At 41.9% G+C, this 2,893-nt stretch overlaps 1 protein-coding gene across 1 annotated transcript in view; it reads left to right on the top strand.

Annotated features, from left to right (window-relative positions):
- Window positions 1-1,384: 1,384 nt before the first annotated feature.
- Window positions 1,385-2,893, top strand: part of LOC101857950 (supervillin) — a gene marked incomplete at its 5' end in the record, with an annotated part of 117,549 nt that continues 116,040 nt past the window's right edge. The window contains 2 exon segments of the mRNA XM_013082965.2: window positions 1,385-1,564; window positions 2,426-2,596. Coding sequence (XP_012938419.2) covers window positions 1,385-1,564; window positions 2,426-2,596 — 351 coding nt within the window.

A 2,893-nucleotide genomic window follows, 5' to 3' on the forward strand; every position in this document is an offset into this window, starting at 1 on the left:
ACACACACACACACACACAACACAACACAACACACACACACACACACACTTGTATATATACTCACACACCACACACACAGACACACACACATAGACACACATGCACACGTACATCTGCGCCCTAGTACACACACCCACAAGCACGCACAAGCGCTTACACGCGAACACAATATCCCCTTTATTTTCATGCAATATTTGCGCTTTTGCCAAAACATATTTGCTCGATGGAATGTCAACATTGCCTGAACTGCGTCTTTTAACCCCAGACGATTATTCTGTTTTTTGCTGAGCCAGCGATTTCGAGTGTATTATTTTTTTTTCTGCATGAAACCCTTTTCACGGGAGAAAACCGGTACAATGTCTAAGAGATTGTGTCCATCAATATTTTAAAGTTACTTCCCTTTAGCCGCTGGTTTTCTTGTTTATTCTCGTTCACTGGCTCAGTTCATAATTATGGTCGCTTTTAGGAATTTCGGGGGTTTCCCGAAACCTACATCAAAAGTGGACATTGCCCTACCTATAGGAGAAGTTTGGTTTTGTTGGTGTGTTTATTTGCTTGGTTATAGAGAAAACTCTCCATGTCTTTTAAAGAAACCTAACAAGGGTCCAAAAACTTTACTTTACATTTTCTCAAAACAGCATTTTTCGGGATAGCCCCCATGTGCTTAAAAGCGACCATATAATGTGATGTTTCATTTGCTCTTTTTCTACATGAAAACACTACTTACTCTTTTTTTTCTTTCTTTCATACTGTTACTATTGTTGCTTCTGTTCATTTTTTTAGATTTTATTTTTTCGCAATCATTGTTATTTGTTTAGGCAACCAACGTTACTATTGTTATTGTTATCTTTCTTGCTGGAGAATTCTTTCTCATTGAAATCCTTCTCAATGTTGTTGATGATGATATCACCGTTGTTGTTTTGTTGTTGTTGTTGTTGTTGTTGTTGTTGTTGTTGTTGTTGTTGTTGTTGTTGTTGTTGTTGTTTATGATAAGGATGTCGATACAAATAAGCAAACAAATCTGGAAAGCCTTTTTTGATGATCCCCCGATCACTATTAGGTTGAAATGTTTCTGTACATGGTTGACATTTCTTTGGTGCGGTTTGTTTCTTCTTTCCTATCGAACATCTATCGTCCTTATCTCTCCTCCTTTTTGTGTGTGTTGTTACTCTCTTGTAACGCCTTCGGTACGTATATGAGCTTAATGTGTTGTTAATTGTCGTAAAACACTTATTAAAACTAAAAATTCCTTTGCGAAATATGACCTTTTTGTGTTGCAAGTGCCGTAGAAGTCTTACTGAAACTAAAACGAATGTGTTTCGTTCTCTAAATTTTACTTTCTCTCTCTTCCCCCCCCCCCCCCCCCCCAAAAAATTAAATCAGGTACTCCCAGCTCCGCGCAGTGGAGAAGGGTTTGAATCCGGAGGAGGACGAGGGCCTGAAGCGGCGCTCGGTGGCAGACAGGATCTTCTCCATGCAGGCCAAGATCGAGGAGGAGAAACACTCGGCGGCCATTACACCAAGGTCAAGGTCAGGAATCTCCACACCCAAGTCCAAGCCAAGGTGAAGTAGAGTTTTGTTTTGTTTTTTAATCATCTTTTTACCTGACTTTCGTGCCCACCTTTGCTGCGTTGCACCGTTCGCTCACAGAATCACAGAAATTGATGTGCAGAGAAGTAGGAAGACATGGAATAACATCAAGAGGCTAGCCCATGATAGAGAAAGGTGGAAAGTGTTTGTCCGTGGCCTATACCCCGGTGCAGGGTGAGAAAAGCTATGATGATGAGGATGACAGTTAGCTCAGTTGCTATCATGCTGGGCTACGGAGCAATAAATGACACCTTGTTCGAATCCCCAACGTTCTGAACTTGTGTTGTTTTGGGGCAGTTTTTAAGAACCTTCAACCATTCAGTTGGATCCTTTCAGAGATGAGTGTTAAATTTGGAGGTCCCACCTCTTGAACAGCCTTTCATTTTAGGTAAATACTCTTGATATTATCTGTGCCGTTTTCAAATTATAGAAATAGCTTTTTATATTGTAGTGAAACGTCCGTTCGAACATGATTAAAGGTCTTTAGTTTAGAGGTGAGACCTGCGAAAGAACAGCCGTTCAGATTGGGCAACAGATACCTAGATACCTAGAGGTGTCACCTCTGACTCGAAGGTTGACATGTACTGACCCTCCCCATCCTTCACGGTCGCGAGCAGCCGTTGCACATTCTGCCACACCCAGGCCAGTCCATGCTCTTATGTTGTCCATTCATGTTATTCTCTGCCTTCTTGGACAGCAGAAGCTGACATTAAAAACTATCAGGGGCCGACATAGGTACTGAAACATGTGAATTCCGAAATTTTAAGATGAACTTGTGTTATTCAAACGAATGCAAAATCTGTAATATAGACATCGTTCTGTCCACGTCATCAGGTCTGGTTTGGCCACGCCGACACAGAGGTCAGTGGAAGAGGTGACCCCACAAAGGTCACCTAATTTCCCGCTGTCCCCTTCCAGAACTTTGTCTAGCAGCAGCAACGGCTCAAGTGCTCCAGTAACAGCTGGGGTCAACAACAGTAGCAACGGCAACAGCAATAACGGCGGGTACGTAGAGCAGTTTTGTCGCACAATCTGCTTCTCTTTGAGTGATTGGAAATGACGTGTTGTTGAGGAGCAGGAGGAGGAGATGGAGGAGGATGAAGAGAAAAAAAGAAGAAGATGATGATGATGATGATGATGATGAAGATAAAGAAGAAAAATGTGATACTAGTTAAGATAATGATGAGGAGCAAAAGGAGGAGGAGGGGGGGGGATGAGGATGATGAATTGTAATTGCATAGCGAGATTTTCTCGAAAGAGTAGAATGTTTAAAGCAAACACACACACACACACACACACACA

Source organism: Aplysia californica, unplaced genomic scaffold, assembly GCF_000002075.1.
Source record: "Aplysia californica isolate F4 #8 unplaced genomic scaffold, AplCal3.0 scaffold00202, whole genome shotgun sequence".
NCBI classification, from domain to species: Eukaryota; Metazoa; Mollusca; class Gastropoda; order Aplysiida; family Aplysiidae; genus Aplysia; species Aplysia californica.